The sequence below is a fragment of the Pseudophryne corroboree genome, chromosome 6 (assembly GCF_028390025.1).
Source record: "Pseudophryne corroboree isolate aPseCor3 chromosome 6, aPseCor3.hap2, whole genome shotgun sequence".
NCBI lineage: Eukaryota > Metazoa > Chordata > Amphibia > Anura > Myobatrachidae > Pseudophryne > Pseudophryne corroboree.
The window spans coordinates 160,382,940-160,402,383 of record NC_086449.1 but is presented as its reverse complement, the minus strand read 5'-3'; the positions used below and the strand labels follow the sequence as shown (position 1 = coordinate 160,402,383).

Genomic DNA, 19,444 nt, shown 5'->3' with positions numbered 1-19,444 from the left:
CTACGGACTAGGAGAAAAAGATTTACCGGTAGGTTTAAAATCTTATTTCTCTGACGTCCTAGTGGATGCTGGGAACTCCGTAAGGACCATGGGGAATAGACGGGCTCCGCAGGATTCTGGGCACTCTAAAAGAAAGATTAGGTACTATCTGGTGTGCACTGGCTCCTCCCTCTATGCCCCTCCTCCGGACCTCAGTTAGAATCTGTGCCCGGCCAGAGCTGGGTGCTCCTAGTGGGCTCTCCTGAGCTTGCTAGAAAGAAAGTATTTGTTAGGTTTTTTATTTTCAGTGAGATCTGCTGGCAACAGACTCACTGCTTCGTGGGACTGAGGGGAGAGAAGCAAACCTACCTGCGTGCAGCTAGCTTGTGCTTCTTAGGCTACTGGACACCATTAGCTCCAGAGGGTTCGAACACAGGGCCTGACCTCGATCGTCCGTTCCCGGAGCCGCGCCGCCGTCCCCCTTGCAGAGCCAGAACACAGAAGAAAGGAGATGAAATCGGCGGCAGAAGACCCACTGCACACCACATACTCCGGTCACTGTAGGGTGCAGTGCGCTGGGGGGGGGGGGGCGCCCTGGGCAGCAATAAGAATACCTTTTGGTACACTGGGCACATAATACAGTCTGAAAAACTGTATATGTGCAAAAACCCCCGCCATTAAGATATACCAAAACGCGGGAGAAGCCCGCCGCTGAGGGGGCGGGGCCTTCTTCCTCAGCACACCAGCGCCATTTTATCTTCACAGCTCCGCTGGAAGGACGCTCCCCAGGCTCTCCCCTGCAGTATCCTGTACATGAAGGGTAAAAAAGAGAGGGGGGGCACATAAATTTAGGCGCAAATAAGATAATAAGCAGCTATTGGGAAAAATCACTCAGTATAGTGTAAATCCCTGTGTTATATAGCGCTGTGGTGTGTGCTGGCATACTCTCTCTATCTCCCCAAAGGACTTTGTGGGGTCCTGTCCTCAGTCAGAGCATTCCCTGTGTGTGTGCGGTGTGTCGGTACGGCTGTGTCGACATGTTTGATGAGGAGGGTTACGTGGAGGCGGAGCAAGGGCAGATAAGTGTGGTGTCGCCCCCGACGGGGCCGACACCGGATTGGATGGATATGTGGAAGGTCTTAACAGACAGTGTCAACTCCTTACATAAAAGGTTCGATGACGCAGCAGCTTTGGGACAGCCGGGATCTCAGCCCGCGCCTGCCCAGGCGTCTCAGAGGCCATCAGGGGCTCATAAACGCCCGCTAGCTCAGATGGTAGACACAGATGTCGACACGGAGTCTGACTCCAGTGTAGATGAGGATGAGACAAATGCACAGTCTACAAAAGCCATCCGATGCATGATTACTGCAATGAAAAATGTATTGCACATTTCTGATATTAACCCGGTTACCACCAAGAAGGGTATTATGTTTGGGGAGAAAAAGCAGCCAGTGACTTTTCCCCCATCTGATGAATTAAATGAATTGTGTGAGGAAGCGTGGAGTTCCCCCGATAAGAAACTAGTGATTTCTAAGAGGTTACTGATGGCGTACCCTTTCCCGCCAACGGACAGGTTACGTTGGGAAACATTCCCTAGGGTGGACAAGGCGCTCACACGCTTATCAAAAAAGGTGGCACTGCCGTCTTAGGATACGGCCGCCTTAAAGGAGCCTGCGGATAGAAAGCAGGAAGCTATCCTGAAGTCTGTGTATACACACTCAGGTACTATACTGAGACCTGCTATTGCTTCAGCATGGATGTGTAGTGCTGCAGCCGCATGGTCTGATTCCCTGTCAGACAACATTGATTCCCTCGACAGGGATACTATTTTGCTAACCATAGAACATATAAAAGACGTCGTCTTATATATGCGGGATGCACAGAGGGACATTTGCCTGCTGGCATCTAGAATTAAAGCAATGTCCATTTCTGCCAGGAGAGTATTATGGACTCGGCAGTGGACAGGTGATGCTGATTCTAAAGACACATGGAGGTTTTGCCCTATAAGGGTGAGGAATTGTTTGGGGACGGTCTCTCGGACCTCGTATCCACGGCAACAGCCGGGAAGTCAACTTTTTTACCTCAGGTTCCCTCACAGCCTAAGAAAGCACCGTATTATCATGTACAGTCCTTTCGGCCTCAGAAAGGCAAGCGGATCAGAGGCGCATTCTTTCTGCCCAGAGGCAGGGGTAGAGGAAAGAAGCTGCACCAGGCAGCCAGTTCCCAGGAACAAAAATCCTCCCCTGCTTCCTCTAAGTCCACCGCATGACGCTGGGGCTCCACAGGCGGAGCCGGGTGCGGTGGGGGCGCGTCTCCGAAACTTCAGCTACCAGTGGGTTCGCTCACAAGTGGATCTCTGGGCTGTACAAATTGTTTCTCAGGGATACAAGCTGGAGTTCGAGGCGACTCCCCCTCGCCGTTACCTCAAATCAGCCTTGCCAGCTGCTCCCAGGGAAAGGGAGGTAGTACTGGCGGCAATTCACAAGCTGTACCTCCAGCAGGTGATAATCAAGGTTCCCCTCCTTCAACAGGGACGGGGTTACTATTCCACAATGTTTGTGGTACCGAAACCAGACGGTTCGGTGAGACCCATTCTGAATTTAAAATCCTTGAACACTTATATAAGGAAGTTCAAGTTCAAAATGGAATCGCTCAGGGTGGTTATTGCAAGCCTGGAAGAGGGGGATTTTATGGTGTCGCTGGACATCAAGGATGCTTACTTGCATGTCCCCGTTTACCCACCTCACCAGGAGTACCTCAGGTTTGTGGTACAGGATTGTCATTACCAATTCCAGACGTTGCCGTTTGGTCTGTCCACGGCATTGAGAGTATTTACCAAGGTTATGGCCGAAATGATGATATTCCTTCGGAAAAAGGGAGTTATAATTATCCCGTACTTGGACGATCTCCTTATAAAGGCGAAGTCCAGAGAGCAGTTGTTAGTCAGCGTAGCACTCTCTCAGTAAGTGTTGCAACAGCACGGCTGGGTTCTGAATTGCAGCTGATTCCTGCGACGCGTCTGCTCTTCCTGGGCATGATTCTGGACACAGAACAGAAGAAGGTGTTTCTCCCGGTGGAGAAGGCCCAGGAATTGTCATCTCTGGTCAGGGACCTCCTGAAACCAAAACAGGTGTCTGTGCATCACTGCACGCGAGTCCTGGGAAAGATGGTGGCTTCTTACGAAGCAATTCCCTTTGGCAGGTTCCATGCAAGGATCTTTCAGTGGGATCTGTTATACAAATGGTCCGGATCGCATCTTCAGATGCATCGGTTAATCACCCTGTCCCCAAGGGCCAGGGTGTTTCTGCTGTGGTGGCTGCAGAGTGCTCATCTTCTCGAGGGCCGCATATTCGGCATACAGGACTGGGTCCTGGTGACCACGGACGCAAGCCTCCGAGGATGGGGGGCAGTCACTCAGGGAAGGAACTTCCAAGGACAGTGGTCAAGTCAGGAGACTTCACTACACATAAATATACTGGAACTAAGGGCCATTTACAACGCCCTGAGTCAAGCAGAGCCCCTGCTTCAAAACCAACCGGTGCTGATTCAATCAGATAACATCACCGCAGTGGCTCATGTAAACCGCCAGGGCGGCACAAGAAGCAGGATGGCGATGGCAGAAGCCACAAGGATTCTCAGATGGGCGGAAAATCACGTGCTAGCACTATCAGCAGTGTTCATTCCGGGAGTGGACAACTGGGAAGCAGACTTCCTCAGCAGGCACGACCTCCACCCGGGAGAGTGGGGACTTCATCCAGAAGTCTTCACGCAGATTGTAAACCGTTGGGAACGGCCACAGGTGGACATGATGGCGTCCCGCCTCAACAAAAAGCTAAAAAAATATTGCACCAGGTCAAGGGACCCTCAGGCGATAGCTGTGTACGCACTAGTGACACCGTGGGTGTACCAGTCGGTTTATGTGTTCCCTCCTCTTCCTCTCATACCCAAGGTACTGAGGATAGTAAGAAAGAGAGGAGTAAGAACTATACTCATCGTTCCGGATTGGCCAAGAAGAACTTGGTACCCAGAACTACAAGAGATGATCTCAGAGGACCCATGGCCTCTGCCTATCAGACGGGACCTGTTACAGCAGGGGCCCTGTCTGTTCCAAGACTTACCGCGGCTGCGTTTGACGGCATGGCGGTTGAACGCCGGATCCTCACGGAAAAGGGCATTCCAGATGAAGTGATTCCTACGCTGATAAAGGCTAGGAAAGACGTGACAACGCAACATTATCACCGTATATGGCGACAATATGTTGCTTGGTGTGAGGCCAAGAAGGCACCTACAGAGGAATTCCAGCTGGGTCGATTCCTACACTTCCTACAGTCAGGAGTGACTATGGGCCTAAAATTAGGATCCAGAAAGGTCCAGATTTCGGCCCTATCTATTTTCTTTCAAAAAGAATTGGCTTCACTGCCTGAAGTTCAGACGTTTGTTAAGGGAGTGCTGCATATTCAGCCCCCTTTTGTGCCTCCAGTGGCACCTTGGGATCTTAACGTTGTGTTGGATTTCCTGAAATCCCACTGGTTTGAGCCACTTAAGACCGTGGAGCTAAAATATCTCACGTGGAAAGTGGTCATGCTATTGGCCTTAGCTTCGGCTAGGCGTGTGTCAGAATTGGCGGCTTTGTCATGTAAAAGCCCTTATCTGATCTTCCATATGGACAGGGCAGAATTGAGGACTCGTCCCCAATTTCTCCCTAAGGTGGTATCAGCGTTTCATTTGAACCAACCTATTGTGGTGCCTGCGGCTACTCGGGACTTGGAGGACTCCAAGTTACTAGATGTAGTCAGGGCTTTGAAAATCTATGTAGCCAGGACGGCTGGAGTCAGGAAAACTGACTAGCTGTTTATCCTGCATGCACCCAACAAGCTGGGTGCTCCTGCTTCAAAGCAAACTATTGCGCGCTGGATCTGTAACACGATTCAGCAAGCTCATTCTGCGGCAGGATTGCTGCATCCTAAATCAGTAAAAGCCCATTCCACAAGGAAGGTGGGCTCTTCTTGGGCGGCTGCCCGAGGGGTCTCGGCTTTACAGCTTTGCCGAGCTGCTACGTGGTCGGGTTCAAACACATTTGCTAAGTTCTACAAGTTTGATACCCTGGCTGAGGAGGACCTTGCCTTTGCTCACTCGGAGCTGCAGAGTCATCCGCACTCTCCCGCCCGTTTGGGAGCTTTGGTATAAGTCCGTAGTGGATGCTGGGCGCCCGTCCCAAGTGCGGACTCTCTGCAATACATGTATATAGTTATTGCTTAACAAAAGGGTTGTTGTTATGAGCCATCTGTTACTGAGGCTTAGTTATTGTTCATACTGTTAACTGGATATGGTTATCACAAGTTGTACGGTGTGGCTGGTATGAGTCTTACCCTGGATTCCAAATCCTTTCCTTGTTGTGTCAGCTCTTCCGGGCACAGTTTCCTTAACTGAGGTCTGGAGAAGGGGCATAGAGGGAGGAGCCAGTGCACACCAGATAGTACCTAATCTTTCTTTTAAAGTGCCCAGTCTCCTGTGGAGCCCGTCTATTCCCCATGGTCCTTACGGAGTTCCCAGCATCCACTACGGACTACGAGAAATAGAATTACCGGTGAGTAAATTCTTATTTTTCTCTTACGTCCTAGAGGATGCTGGGGACTCCGTAAGGACCATGGGGATTATACCAAAGCTCCAAACCGGGTGGGAGAGTGCGGATGACTCTGCAGCACCGATTGAGCAAACATGAGGTCCTCATCAGCCAGGGTATCAAACTTGTAGAATTTTGCAAAGGTGTTTTGAACCCGACCAAGTAGCAGCTCGGCAAAGCTGTAAAGCCGAGACGCCTCGGGCAGCCGCCCAAGAAGAGCCCACCTTCCTAGTGGAATGGGCCTTTACCGATTTTGGTAACGGCAATTCAGCCGTAGAATGAGCCTGCTGAATCGTGTTACAGATCCAGCGAGCAATAGTCTGCTTAGAAGCAGGAGCGCCAACCTTGTTGGCTGCATACAGGACAAACAGTGCCTCAGTTTTCCTAACCCGAGCCGTTCTGGCTACGTAAATTTTTAAGGCCTTGACTACATCAAGGGAATTGGAATCCTCCAAGTCACTCGTAGCCACCGGCACCACAATAGGTTGGTTCATATGAAATGATGAAACCACCTTAGGCAACAATTGAGGACGCGTCCTCAACTCTGCTCTATCCACATGGAAAATCAGATAGGGGCTTTTGTGAGACAAAGCCGCCAATTCGGACACCCGCCTTGCAGATGCCAAGGCCAACAACATGACCACCTTCCAAGTGAGAAATTTTAATTCCACTGTTTGAAGAGGCTCAAACCAGTGAGATTTTAGGAACCATAACACCACATTAAGGTCCCATGGTGCCACTGGGGGCACAAAAGGAGGCTGGATGTGCAGCACTTCCTTTACAAAAGTCTGGACTTCTGGGAGAGAAGCCAATTCCTTCTGAAAGAATATAGATAGGGCCGAAATCTGTACCTTAATGGAGCCTAATTTCAGGCCCATATCCACTCCAGTCTGTAGAAAGTGGAGAAAACGGCCCAAGTAAAAATCTTCCGTAGGAGCATTCTTGGCTTCACACCAAGATACATACTTCCTCCAGATACGGTGATAGTGTTTCGCCGTCACCTCCTTCCTAGCCTTTATCAGAGTAGGGATAACTTCCTTCGGAATACCTTTCCCAGCTAGGATTCGGTGTTCAACCGCCATACCGTCAAACGTAACCGCGGTAAGTCTTGGAATACGCAGGGCCCCTGCTGCAACAGGTCCTCCCTGAGAGGAAGAGGCCATGGATCTTCTGGGAGCATCTCCTGAAGATCTGAATATCAGGCCCCTCGAGGCCAATCTGGAACAATGAGATTGTCTGTACTCTTTTTCGTCTTATGATTCTCAATAGTTTTGAGATGAGAGGAAGAGGAGGGAACACATAGACCGACTGAAACACCCATGGTGTCACCAGGGCGTCTACCGCTACTGGCTGAGGGTCCCTTGACCTGGCACAATACCTCTGAAGCTTCTTGTTGAGGCGTGACGCCATCATGTCTATTTGAGGAAGTCCCCAAAGACTAGTTATCTCTGCAAAAACTTCTTGATGAAGTCCCCACTCTCCTGGATGGAGATCGTGTCTGCTGAGGAAGTCTGTTTCCCAGTTGTCCACTCCCGGAATGAAGACTGCTGACAGAGCGCTTACGTGATTTTCTGCCCAGCGAAGAATCCTGGTGGCTTCCGCCATTGCCACTCTGCTCCTTGTCCCGTCTTGGCGGTTTACATGAGCCACTGCTGTGACGTTGTCCGATTGAATCAGAACCGGTAGGTCGCTAAGAAAATTCTCCGCTTGTCGTAGGCCGTTGTATATGGCCCTTAATTCTAGAATGTTGATGTGTAGACAAGCCTCCTGGCTTGACCATAATCCCTGAAAATTTCTTCCTTGTGGGACTGCTCCCCATCCTCGGAGGCTCGCGTCCGTGGTCACCAGAACCCAGTCTTGAATGCGAACCTGCGACCCTCTAGAAGGTGAGCACTCTGCAGCCACCACAGGAGAGACACCCTGGCTCTGGGGGACAGGCTTTTTTTCTGATGAATTTGAAGATGGGACCCGGACCACTTGTCCAGGAGGTCCCACTGAAATGTCCTCGCATGAAACCTGCCGAAGGGGATGGCCTCGTAGGTCGCCACCATTTTTCCCATTACTCGAGTGCATTGATGAACTGACACTCTGTTCGGTTTTAACAGGTCTCTGACCATGTTCTGAGTTCCTGGGCTTTTTCCCTTGGGAGAAAAACCCTCTTTTGTTCCGTGTCTAGAATCATGCCTAAGAACGACAGCCGAGTCGTTGGAACCAACTGTGACTTTGGTAGATTTAGAATCCAGCCATGTTGCTGGAGCACTCTCAGGGAGAGCGACACGCTTATCCGCAACTGATATCTCGATCTCGCTTTTATCAGGAGATCGTCCAAGTACGGGATAATTGTGACTCCCTGCCTGCGCAGGAGCACCATCATTTCCGCCATTACCTTGGTGAAAATCCTCGGGCCGTGGAAAGCCGAAACGGCAACGTCTGAAACTGGTAATGACAGTCCTGTACAGCGAATCTCAGGTATGCCTGATGAGGGGGATATATGGGGACATGAAGATATGCATCCTTTATGTCCAGTGACACCATAAAATCCCCCCCCTTCCAGGCTGGAGATAACTGCCCGGAGCGATTCCATCTTGAATTTGAACTTTTGCAAGTACAGGTTTAGGGATTTTAGATTTAGAATGGGTCTGACTGAGCCATCCGGTTTCGGAACCACAAACGGGGTTGAATAGTACCCCTTCCCCTGTTGAACTAGGGGAACCTTGACAATCACTTGCTGTTGACACAGCTTTTGAATTGCAGCGAAAACTATCTCCCTTTCTGGGGGAGAAGTTGGTAAAGCAGATTTGAAAAATCGGCGCTGAGGCACCTCTTCGAATTCAAGCTTGTAGCCCTGGGATACAATTTCCCTCACCCAAGGATTCACGTCTGACTGGACCCAGACGTGGCTGAAGAGTCGAAGACGTGTCCCCACCGGCGCGGTCTCCCTCAGTGGAGCCCCAGCATCATGCGGTGGATTTAGTAGAAGCCGGGGAGGACTTCTGCTCCTGGGAACTAGCCGTGGCAGGCATTCTTTTCCCTTTACCCTTACCTCTGGCGATTAAAGGAAGAGCCCCGACCTTTTCTGGATTTATGCGACCGAAAGGACTGCATCTGATATTGTGGTGTTTTCTTTTGCTGTGGGGTAACATAAGGCAAAAAAGTAGATTTACCCGCAGTAGCTGTGGAAACCAGGTCCGCGAGACCTTCCCCAAATAACATCTCACCCTTGTAAGGCAAAACTTCCATATGCCTCTTTGAGTCGGCATCACCCGTCCATTGGCGGGTCCATAGGGCTCGCCTAGCAGAAATCGCCATGGTGTTCGCTCTTGAACCTAGTAGCCCAACGTCTCTCTGAGCGTCTCTCATATATAAGACTGCGTCTTTAATGTGACCTAAGGTCAATAAAATGGTATCCCTATCTAGGGTATCTGTCCAAGCTGCTACAGCACTATAAACCCAAGCCGATCAGCAGGATCCTTGAGGGCCGCCGTGTCTGGAGACGGTAGCGCCACCTTCTTGGACAAGCGCGTTAAAGCCTTGTCCACCCTGGGCGAGGATTCCCACCGTATCCTGTCCTGTGCAGGGAAAGGTTACGCCATAAGAATCCTCTTGGGAATCTGCAGTTTTTTGTCTGGAGTTTCCCAAGCTTTTTCAAATAACTCGTTCAGCTCATGAGGTGGGGGAAAGGTTACCTCAGGTTTCTTTTCCTTAAACATGCATACCCTCGTGTCAGGGACAGAGGGGTCATCTGTGATATGTAAAACATCTTTTATTGCAATAATCATATAATGAATACTTTTGGCCACCCTTGGGTGTAACCTTGCATCATCGTAGTCGACACTGGATGTCGGTATCAGTGTCTGCTATTTGGGACAGTGGACGTTTCTGAGACCCTGAAGGGCCCTGTGACACAGTCAAAACCATTGATTGACTCCCTGTTACTTCCCTGGACTCTGCTTTGTCTAATCTCTTATGTAATAAAGCCACATTTGCATTTAAAACATTCCACATATCTAACCAATCAGGTGTCGGCGTTGCCGACGGAGACACCACAATCATCTGCTCCATCTCCTCCTTAGATGAGCCTTCCGCTTCAGACATGCCGACACAGACGTACCGACACTCCCACACACTCAGGGATATATCAATATGGAGACAGTCCCCTAATAAGGCCCTTTGGAGAGACAGAGAGAGAGAATGCCAGCACACACCCAGCGCCACCGGTCACTGGAATAAAATCCCAGTTAGTATTCAGCGCTTTTTATATAAATACACTCACTGCGTCAATAAAATGTGCCCCGCCCCCCTCTTTTTTGCCCTCTGTAACCTTGTTCAGCAGGGGAGAGTCCGGGGAGCCAGCTTCTCTGCAGTGTGCTGTGGAGAAAATGGCGCTGGTTAGTGCTGGAGGGCCAAGCCCCGCCCCCTCACCGGCGGGTTTCGGTTCCGCTCAAATTATTTATACTGGCGGGGTTTTATTAATATACTGCCTCTGCAGTATCTACTGTACATGCCAGTGTCCCTAGAGGTTTTTATTGCTGCCCAGGGCGCCCCCCCCCCCTGCGCCCTGCACCCTTACAGTGCCTGCTGTGTGTGTCTGTGTGGGAGCAATGGCGCGCGTTACCTCAGTGAAGATCTGAAATCTTCTGCCGCTTGTGAAGTCTTCTTTTCTTCTTAATACTCACCCGGCTTCTATCTTCCGGCTCTGTGATGAGGACGGCGGCGCGGCTCCGGGACTAACGGCTAGGGTGAGACCTGCGTTCCGACCCTCTGGAGCTAATGGTGTCCAGTAGCCTAAGAAGCAGAGCCTATCATTTAAGTAGGTCTGCTTCTCTCCCCTCAGTCCCACGATGCAGGGAGCCTGTTGCGAACAGTGCACCCTGAAAATAAAAAACCTAACAAAAAGTATTTACAGAGAAACTCAGTAGAGCTCCCTTGCATTGCACCCAGTCTCCTCTGGGCACAGGATCTAACTGAGGTCTGGAGGAGGGGCATAGAGGGAGGAGCCAGTGCACACCCATTCTAAAGTCTTTAGGTGCCCATGTCTCCTGCGGAGCCAGTCTATACCCCATGGTCCTTACGGAGTCCCCAGCATCCTCTAGGACGTAAGAGAAATGTATATAACACATGTAACTGTGACAGGGAATATGGGCCCCTCTCTGTTTTGGGCCCCATAGCAGCTGCATTCCCTGCACCTATGGTAGCTACGCCCTTGGATGAACCCTTTGTAATCAGAGCTAGGGTACAGCATGGAACCATGTTACTGCCGGACACTTCAGACTAAAAGTAGACGCATGGGGCCACATCACAGTAGGACACTTACAGTCAGGGGTTGTGGCATGCTGTGGGAGCACAGCGCTGCCACACACTTGCAGTCATGGATGAAGACACGGCATGGGAGCTAAGTACTGCCGGACACTTTAGATCTAAGGCACAGCATGGCGCCATAGCAATGCAGGACACTTCCAATAAAGTGGGGAACAGCATGGAACCATGTTACTGCTGGACACTTCAGACCACAAATATAGGCATGGGACCACATCACAGCACAACACAAATGGAGAGACAGCATGGGAACATGGCACTACAGGATATTGGATGGGGTCCTGCATTAGTACAGTAGTAGCTGAACCCTTTGTTATCTCTTCTGAAGACCTGTAGAACATTAGACATATACAGTCATAGGGGTATATTCAATTGAAGTCATCCGGCACTTCAATATTCAATGCCGGACGTTTCCGGCCAGCATTCCGACAATGCAGATTCGACTTGATAACAAGTCGAATCTGCATCAGCGGTAAACTTTCGAAAACATAAGCTTTTTCAACAACAGCATGTGAATCTGCGAGTAACTCGCCGATCCGCGTGTTTTCAGACAGTGCTGTTTTTTTTCGACCGTCAAAAAAACTGCACTTTCATTGAATAGGTGGAATGCATTTTCAACCTAAATACTGTCAAAGTGTAGTTTTTTGGACTGTCGGAAAAACAGTCCCCAATTGAATACCCCGCATAGACTGCCTTACTGTGAGAAACCTTTCTTTTGGCAGCAAGGCTTCGGAATGGAAAATATGTTTGGGGTAGAAGGTTTTAAACATATTTGAAGGCTTACGCAGCTATGTTTTAACAAAGTAATAAATCCTAGTAGTATTCCCCATAGCCTAAGTAACATTTCTTCTTGAGAGCTCCTTTACCACTCAGCGTACAGGTACCAAAGCGTTATCTGTAAGTATTTATATAGCACCAACATATGCAATGACGTACAATAGGGGAACACTAATTAACCAGCCCAGGGATATACAGGTCCTGGCCTCTGAAGTCCATGGTAAGCTGCAGAGAAAAACATTCTCTCCAGCTGGTTCTTGGTGCAGGTTTAGTTAGTGCTGTTCTTCTGCTGTTTCCTGTGTGGTAATGAGCACCTAAACGTTGTTGTTTTCACCCTTGTAACCATAATCACTGTAAAGGCTCAAATTATTTTACCCTATTGGTACCTGGACCTTGTAAAATAAAAAATGCTGGGAATAGTATATTTAGGTTTAGTGGTCATTTAAAGAATAAATGAGAACTGCTGACATCTGCCCTCCTTTCTCTTTTAGGCATTGCAGAGATTGATCAAGTGCTAAATGTGCTGCTGACGACGGCCATGTTTGTGGGCGGCTGTGTGGCTTTCATTTTGGATAACACTATTCCTGGTGAGTGATTTCTGGTGTCCTAGGCTTTAGATCATGATCTTAACTATGCTCTTCAGCTCTTAAAGCTAAGCAATTGTACTTGTAATATGGCTTTAGTCAAAACACCCATTTCTCTAACGTCCTAGTGGATGCTGGGGACTCCGAAAGGACCATGGGGAATAGCGGCTCCGCAGGAGACTGGGCACAAAGTAAAAGCTTTAGGACTAGCTGGTGTGCACTGGCTCCTCCCCCTATGACCCTCCTCCAAGCCTCAGTTAGATTTTGTGCCCGAACGAGAAGGGTGCAATCTAGGTGGCTCTCCTGAGCTGCTTAGAGTAAAAGTTTAAATAGGTTTTTTATTTTCAGTGAGACCTGCTGGCAACAGGCTCACTGTATCGAGGGACTTAGGGGAGAGAAACGAACTCACCTGCGTGCAGAGTGGATTGGGTTTCTTAGGCTACTGGACATTAGCTCCAGAGGGACGATCACAGGCCCAGCCATGGATGGGTCCCGGAGCCGCGCCGCCGGCCCCCTTACAGATGCTGAAGCAAGAAGAGGTCCATAAATCGGCGGCAGAAGACTTTCCTGTCTTCATAAGGTAGCGCACAGCACTGCAGCTGTGCGCCATTGCTCTCAGCACACTTCACACTCCGGTCACTGAGGGTGCAGGACGCTGGGGGGTGGCGTCCTGGGAAGCAATGAATTTACCTTAGTTGGCGAAAAATACATCACATATAGCTCCTGGGCTATATGGATGTATTTAACCCCTGCCAGTTTTCCAGTAAAAAGCGGGAGAAGAGCCCGCCGTGAAGGGGGCGGGGCCTATCTCCTCAGCACACAGCGCCATTTTTCCCACACAGCTCCGCTGGTAGGAAGGCTCCCAGAATCTCCCCTGCATCCTGCCACTACAGAAACAGGGTAAAAAAGAGAGGGGGGCACTTATTTGGCAAAATAACAGATATAAGCAGCTATAAGGGATAGACACTTATTGTAAGGTTGTCCCTATACATATATAGCGCTCTGGTGTGTGCTGGCAAACTCTCCCTCTGTCTCCCCAAAGGGCTAAGTGGGTCCTGTCCTCTATCAGAGCATCCCCTGTGTGTGTGCTGGGTGTCGGTACGTGTGTGTCGACATGTATGAGGAGGAAAATGATGTGGAGGCGGAGCAGAGTGTCTGTAACAGTGATGTCACCACCTAGGGGGTCGACACCTGAGTGGATGTACTGTTGAAAATTACGTGACAGTGTCAGCTCTATATAAAAAAAAAAACAAAAAACAGTGGTTGACATGAGACAGCCGGCTACTCAGCTTGTGCCTGTCCAGACGTCTCATAGGCCGTCAGGCAGATGGCAGATACAGACGCCGACACGGATACTGACTCCTGTGTCGACGGTGAAGAGACAACCGTGATTTCCAGTAGGGCCACACGTTACATGATTGAGACAATGGAAAATGTTTTATACATTTCTGATAATACGAGTACCACCAAAAAAGGGGTATTATGTTCGGTGAGGGAAAAACTACCTGTAGTTTTCCTGAATCTGAGAAATAAAATGTGTGACGTGGGTTTCCCCCTGATAACAATTAATAATTTCTTAAAAAGTATTGGCTGCATACCCTTTCCCGCCAGAGGTTAGGATGCATTGGGAAACACCCCCTAGGGGGGATAAGGCGCTCACACGCTTGTAAGAACAAGGGCTCTACCCTCTCATGAGATGGCCGCCCTTAAGGATCCTGCTGATAGAAAGCAGGAGGGTATCCAAAAAAAGGTATTTACACACATACTGGTGTTATACTGCGACCAGCTATCGCCTCAGCCTGGAGGTGCAGTGCTGGGTTGGCATGGTCGGATTCCCTGACTGGAAATATTGATATCCTAGATAAGGATAGTATATTATTGCCTATAGAGCATTTAAAAGATGCATTTCTATATATGCATGATGCACAGCGGAATAATTGCCGACTGGCATCAAGTATAAGTTCGTTGTCCAATTCTACCAGTAAAATGGTCAGGTGATGCGGATTCCAAACGTCATTTGGAAGTATTGCCTTTGAAAGGGGACATTTGGGGTCGGTCTTTTAGACCTGGTGGCCACGGCAACAGCTGGGAAATCCACGTTTGTACCCCAGGTCGCCTCTCAAAATAAGACGCCGTATTATCAGGCGCAGTCCTTTGTTGGCAAGCGGACAAAAGGTTCCTCTTTTCTGCTCATGACAGAGGGAGAGGAAAAAGGCTGCAGAGATCAGCCAGTTCCCAGGAACAGAAACCCTTTCCAGCCTCTGCCAAGCCCTCAGTATGACGCTAGGGCTTTACAAGCTCAGGCACGGTGGGGGCCCGTTCTCAATGAATTTCAGTGCGCAGTGGGCTCACTCGCAAGTAGACCCCTGGATCCTTCAGGTAATATCTCAGGGGTACATATTGGAATTCGAGACGTCTCCCCCTCGCCGTTTCCAAAAGTCGACTTTACCGACGTCTCCCTCTGACAGGGAGGCAGTTTTGGAAGCCATTCACAAGCTGTATTCCCAGCAGGTGATAATCAAGGTACCCCTCCTGCAACAGGGAACGGGGTATTATTCCACACTATTGTGGTACCGAAGCCAGACGGTTCGGTGAGACCGATTCTAAAATCTAAAATCTTTGAACACTTACATACAGAGGTTCAAATTCAAGATTGAGTCACTCAGAGCAGTGATTGCGAACCTGGAAGAAGGGGACTACATGATGTCTCGGGACATCAAGGATGCTTACCTTCATGTCAAAATTTACCCTTCTCACCAAGGGTACCTCAGGTTTATGGTACAGAACTGTCACTATCAGTTCAGACGCTGCCGTAGGGATGGTCCACGGCACCCCGGGTCTTTACCAAGGTAATGGCCGAAATGATGATGTTCCTTCGAAGGAAGGGAATTTTAGTTATCCCTTACTTGGACGATTCCCTGATAAGGGTAAGATCCAGGGAACAGTTGGAGGTCGGTGTAGCACTATCTCAGATAGTGTTGCGGCAGCACGATTGGATTCTCAATATTCCAAAATCGCAGCTGGTTCCGTCGACGTGTCTTCTGTTCCTAGGGATGATCCTGGACACAGTCCAGAAAAAGGTGTTTCTCCCGGAGGAGAAAGCTAGGGAGTTATCCGAGCTAGTCAGGAACCTCCTCAAACCGAGCCAAGTCTCAGTGCATCAATGCACAAGGGTTCTGGGTAAATGGGGGATTCCTACGAAGCAATCCCATTCGGCAGATTCCACGCAAGAACTTTCCAGTGGGACCTGCTGGACAAATGGTCCGGGTCGCATCTTCAGATGCATCAGCGGATAACCCTGTCACCAAGGACAAGGGTGTCCCTCCTGTGGTGGTTGCAGAATGCTCATCTTCTAGAGGGCCGCAGATTCGGCATTCAGGACTGGGTCCTGGTAACCACGGATGCCAGCCTGCGAGGCTGGGGAGCAGTCACACAGGGAAGGAATATCCAGGACTTATGGTCAAGCCTGGAGACATCACTTCACATAAATATCCTGAAGCTAAGGGACATTTACAATGCTCTAAGCTTAGCAAGACCTTTGCTTCAAGGACAGCCGGTGTTGATCCAGTCGGACAACATCACGGCAGTCACCCACGTAAACAGACAGGGTGGCACAAGAAGCAGAAGGGCAATGACAGAAGCTGCAAGGATTCTTCGCTGGGCGGAAAATCATGGGATAGCACTGTCAGCAGTATTCATTCCGGGAGTGGACAACTGGGAAGCAGACTTCCTCAGCACGACCTCCACCCGGGGAGAGTGGGGACTTCACCCAGAAGTCTTCCACAGGATTATAAACCGTTGGGAAAAACTCGACAGGTATTGCGCCAGGTCCAGGGACCCTCAGGCAATAGCTGTTGACGCTCTGGTAACACCGTGGGTGTACCAGTCAGTGTATGTGTTTCCTCCTCTGCCTCTCATACCCAAGGTACTGAGATTGATAAGATGGTGAGGAGTAAGCACTATATTCGTGGCTCCGGATTGGCCAAGAAGGGCTTGGTAACCGGAACTTCAAGAGATGCTCACGGAGGATCCGTGGCCTCTACCTCTAAGAAGGGACCTGCTCCAGCAAGGACCCTGTCTGTTCCAAGACTTACCGCGGCTGCGTTTGACGGCATGGCGGTTGAACGCCGGATCCTGAAGGAAAAAGGGCATTCCGGATGAAGTCATCCCTATCCTGATCAAAGCCAGGAAGGATGTAACCGCAAAAACATTATCACCGCAATTGGCGAAATATGTTGCGTGGTGCGAGGCCAGTAAGGCCCGACGGTGGAAATTCGACTGGGTCGATTCCTACATTTCCTGCAAACAGGAGTGTCTATGGGCCTGAAATTGGGGTCCATTAAGGTTCAAATTTCGGCCCTGTCAATTTTCTTCCAAAAAGAACTAGCTTCAGTCCCTGAAGTTCAGACGTTTGTAAAAGGGGTACTGCATATACAGCCTCCTTTTGTGCCTCCAGTGGCACTTGGGATCTCAATGTAGTTTTTTTTGGATTCCAAAAGTCACATTGGTTTGAACCACTTAAATCTGTGGAGTTAAAATATCTCACATGGAAAGTGGTCATGCTGTTGGCCCTGGCCTGGGCCAGGCGCGTGTCAGAATTGGCGGCTTTATCCTGTAAAAGCCCTTATCTGATTTTCCATACGGACAGGGCGGAATTGAGGACTCGTCCTCAATTTTTCCCTAAGGTGTTTTCAGCATTTCACTTAAACCAACCTATTGTGGTGCCTGCGGCTACTAGGGACTTGGAGGATTCCAAGTTGCTGGACGTAGTCAGGGCCCTGAAAATATATGTTTCCAGGACGGCTGGAGTCAGAAAATCTGACTCGCTGTTTATCCTGTATGCACCCAACAAGCTGGGTGCTCCTGCTTCTAAGCAGACGATTGCTCGTTGGATTTGTAGTACAATTCAGCTTGCACATTCTGTGGCAGGCCTGCCACAGCCAAAATCTGTAAAAGCCCATTCCACACGGAAAGTGGGCTCATCTTGGGCGGCTGCCCGAGGGGTCTCGGCTTTACAACTTTGCCGAGCAGCTACTTGGTCAGGGGCAAACACGTTTGCTAAATTCTACAAATTTGATACCCTGGCTGAGGAGGACCTGGAGTTCTCTCATTCGGTGCTGCAGAGTCATCCGCACTCTCCCGCCCGTTTGGGAGCTTTGGTATAATCCCCATGGTCCTTTCGGAGTCCCCAGCATCCACTAGGACGTTAGAGAAAATAAGAATTTACTTACCGATAATTCTATTTCTCATAGTCCGTAGTGGATGCTGGGCGCCCATCCCAAGTGCGGATTGTCTGCATTACTTGTACATAGTTATTGTTACAAAAATCGGGTTATTGTTGTTGTGAGCCATCTTTTCAGAGGCTCCTTCTGTTATCATGCTGTTAACTGGGTTCAGATCACAAGTTGTACGGTGTGATTGGTGTGGCTGGTATGAGTCTTACCCGGGATTCAAAATCCTTCCTTATTGTGTACGCTCGTCCGGGCACAGTATCCTAACTGAGGCTTGGAGGAGGGTCATAGGGGGAGGAGCCAGTGCACACCAGCTAGTCCTAAAGCTTTTACTTTGTGCCCAGTCTCCTGCGGAGCCGCTATTCCCCATGGTCCTTTCGGAGTCCCCAGCATCCACTACGGACTATGAGAAATAGAATTATCGGTAAGTAAATTCTTACTTTATCTTATTCATTTTTTGTTCTTTTGTATTTGTCTAATGTAAATATTAACACATAAATGGTCATATTGCACCGTGTTATGTGGGCCGTACATCTAGTCCGCTATTCCCTGTTCTGTGATCGACAACCCATCAGGGAATCGGGGTAAAGCAGAATGTTAAAATTAAGACTTGCCGATCCCAATTATTTTTTGGTTGGTTGGTTTCGGCAGTCGATGATTTTCCATCATTTTGGATTTTCTCTTTCCCCCCAAAATGGGGAATTTCCCCAATAACCTGCCAGATGTATGGGCCCTTTACCTTACTGTTACAAAGTGGTTATGTCCTTTAGGCTATCTCAAATCTGCGATAAGTGAGCAATGGACTCTGTGATGAGATACAGATTACTAGACAAAGTTCTCTTGTTATCCTTAATCCTGTCTAAAGTATCCCCCTTTTGTTAGGGCCTAAACTGCGCTGAGGCAGGTAAGCTGCAAATCAGCCTACCACGTGATGGAAATATCTTGTTACAGCACCAGGAATTTCATAATACAGTGGGAAATAAATATTTTTGACCTACTGTGTGAATGTGTATATGCATTTTATTTATATATATATATATATATATATATGTATGTGTCTGACCTGATGAAAATGCACGAATAAACCGCATTGAAACGTTGTCACCACCTTGAAGTAAGTGTCCCGTTGATTTCGTCGCACGGAGTGCCGCACCTGCAGTTGGTTGTATGTATGTATATATATATATATATATCAAACAAATACTCTCCTCCTGCGCTATTTTATAGGTATTAGATAGAGTGAGATAAGAAAGTTTCTTAAGAAAGGCAGCCTGTTTCCCTGAGTTCCTTGTTAGACTGAACTAGGTATAGAAATGTGGAAAAAAAGGGGAAATTGGCGCCCAGGGATTAGTATAACCCGTAGAATGTACAGAACCCTATGGGTTTCACAAATATTACTGATTTTAAAACAAAAGCATGAACTGTTCCTTCATAAAAGTTTATTAAAATTTACAAAAACAAAATGACATGTCCATCATGTTACATAGACATTATGATGTAATTTCTCTTACAATGATCTATCAATGAAGTTGTGGAGGAATGTAGACAATTTTAAACAATATCTTAAATCCTTCCTCATAGGATATTCAAAGATCACATCAAGTAAAAAACCCAACGCGTTTCGTCTAGTGACTAGACTTCACCAGGGGTATGTCTTTTGATATTAACGTCAATCTAAAAGTACTCAGTCAGGGTGGTCGATCAGAATTGTTCGAAGGGTGACTTCAAAACATCCCTATTAGGTACTGCTGAGGCTTCAAACCGGCCTCGTGGATTCAGTATTCAGAATTCATATAATTCCTATATTTAGCCTTCAGAGGAATAGCGGAATCAGCAAATTCATGCCAAAAAAGGACCTCATGGATCAACTATGGGCGTGAAAAGTGGATACGGATATGTTGTCCTTACAGTTTCACACAGGTAAAGACTTTCCC

At 48.7% G+C, this 19,444-nt stretch overlaps 1 protein-coding gene across 2 annotated transcripts in view; it reads left to right on the top strand.

Moving 5' to 3' along the window:
• The window catches only part of SLC23A2 (solute carrier family 23 member 2), a 319,310-nt gene that overhangs the window by 277,969 nt on the left and 21,897 nt on the right, over nt 1-19,444 (top strand). For both annotated transcript variants that reach the window (XM_063932053.1, XM_063932054.1), the window contains one exon: nt 12,187-12,282. In XM_063932053.1, coding sequence (XP_063788123.1) covers nt 12,187-12,282 — 96 coding nt within the window. The remainder of the gene's footprint in view (nt 1-12,186; nt 12,283-19,444) is intronic.